This window comes from Hibiscus syriacus, unplaced genomic scaffold (assembly GCF_006381635.1).
Source record: "Hibiscus syriacus cultivar Baekdansim isolate YM2019G1 unplaced genomic scaffold, ASM638163v2 tig00111213_pilon, whole genome shotgun sequence".
NCBI lineage: Eukaryota > Viridiplantae > Streptophyta > Magnoliopsida > Malvales > Malvaceae > Hibiscus > Hibiscus syriacus.
In genome coordinates, this window is record NW_024063022.1 from 5,508,931 (window position 1) to 5,511,119 (window position 2,189).

General features: G+C 35.7%; 1 protein-coding gene across 1 annotated transcript; it reads right to left on the bottom strand.

Moving 5' to 3' along the window:
- Positions 1–926: 926 nt before the first annotated feature.
- Positions 927–2,189, bottom strand: LOC120156178 (probable O-methyltransferase 3). The gene is made up of 2 exons (XM_039167579.1): positions 1,340–2,189; positions 927–1,254 (listed from the first exon to the last, which is right to left on the bottom strand). The coding sequence occupies exons 1-2, from the start codon at positions 2,117–2,119 to the stop codon at positions 943–945; spliced, it is 1,092 nt and encodes a 363-aa protein (XP_039023510.1). The 5' UTR covers positions 2,120–2,189; the 3' UTR covers positions 927–942.

The window sequence follows — 2,189 nt, forward strand, 5'->3', positions numbered from 1 at the left end:
AAAATATTACAATTATATGTTTAATTTACGAACTTTTTTATAATTTTAAATATTTTCACTTTTCAATAAAATTAATGGCTTTATTTACATAAAAAAAGGGTGAAGTACACAAATAGTCCCTCGATTATAGGGACTTACTTTCTTGAGTCTCATGACTATTAAAAGTTACAAATTGATCCTTTGACTATAGGGCATTTGTTTTGTTGAGTCTCTCGACTATGAAAATTAAAAAAAATGATCATCCGACTACTCATATATTCTAATCTCATCCTTTTCTTTTAAATAATTGAAGATCGTCTGAGCTAAACGTTAACTTGCTGACTAGGATATTATAAAACCATATTCTGATGATGTCTACTGGAACCATCGTTGCTTTTAAACACTAGTTTGACGACATAATGTTTCAAGCACTGACTCAATAATATAATATAAATCTCATCCTTTTCTTTTAAATAATTGAAGATCGTCTGAGCTAAACGTTAACTTGCTGACTAGGATATTATAAAACCATATTCTGATGATGTCTACTGGAACCATCGTTGCTTTTAAACACTAGTTTGACGACATAATGTTTCAAGCACTGACTCAATAATATAATATAAATGGATCCATAAAATATCGCTCATGATTTTAGGATCAAATTTTATCATATCCCCATCAACAAGTTAACATCTAACTTAGACGACAGCTAATGTTTTAATGGAAAATAATGAGTTTGGAACATATGGATGGTTGCGTGAAAGTTTTGTAACTTTTAATAGTCGAGAAATCATTTTATAATTTTAATAATCTAGGGATTGAACAAAGCATTTCCTTACTGTCGAATGACCGTTTGCGTACTTTCAAAAAAATAGCAATATTTTGTTTGATAAATGATGGTAGAAAATAGAAATAGGAAAAGATATGCAAAACAAGCAAGCATGAAAGAGTTACAACTTTTATTTAGGGGAAGACCTCAATGATAGATCTCATACCCAGAATAGGAGAAATTTTATAGCCACTAAAACCTGCAGACAAAAACAACTTAGCCCATTCCTCCTCCTCTCTCTCTTTCCCGCCGACCACCACCATCGCCGCCATATCATATAGGAGCTGTGTTTCGATCAAGTCAAAAGCTTCATCATTCACTTTCTCATTCTTCAATACTACGTCTATTATAATCACCTTCCCTCCTTCTTTTCCACTGGAAATAGCTATTTTACATTGCTTCAAAATCTTCAAGCATTCATCGTCATTCCAATCCTGCAATACCCACTGTTTAACCAATACAAAAATCATTAATCTTTGAATAATAAAAAATATCTAGAAAAGAGATGATCGACAGAAAAATCGTGAAAACCTTTAGTAAAACAGCATCTGCAGCTGGAACTTGCTCAAACATGTTGCCTCCAACATATTTCAAGTTCCCAGTATCTTGTAGGTCATCAACGATTTGAGGACGATCAAACACAGTGCAGTCCAAGTGTGGAAATGCATCAGCAATTGCCTTGCCCACTGTTCCTGTGTTACCTCCAACATCCACCAATGAATTCAATCCCTCAAATAGGCCCTTACACTTATCAATCAAAACACTAATAACCAACTTAGAATCGCTAGCCATGCCTTTATTAAGAAGATCGATGAGCTTTGTGCCACAGAAATCGTGTTCCCAGAATTCCTTCCCATGTGCGGTGTTAAATGGGGTACGATCATTATTTTGAAACCAAATGGAAAGAAAATCCCAAGGCTTTGTTAACATAGGATCCAGCAGAAATTCCACAAGAGGCGCTAAGCTTAAGGGATCATCTTTGAGTAGGAAACGAGAGGCACTGGTAAGAACGTAACCATCTTCTTGGGATTCATCGCTTAGCTTTTGTCGGGCAAAAAAGCCCGACTGAACTAAAATACGCATGAGCCGGTACATGTTGCATGCCTTCGTTGGGTGGAGAGTCGGTAGTGCAGCGACCAACTCGGTGACAGACATGGGCTTGCCATGGTTGTGAATGATATCTGGGATACCTAAATCAACAGCACATTTCAAGGACATTGAATTTATGAAGTTGAAAATGTGATTCCAAACGTGAGCTTGATCTTGAAGAAGCTCATTCACATTCTGTCCATTCACATGAACCCTATCCATCTTAGCTAAGGTGTTTTTGTTTTGCCATGAAACATCATACCTATGAATTTATAGACTGAAAGTCTGAAAC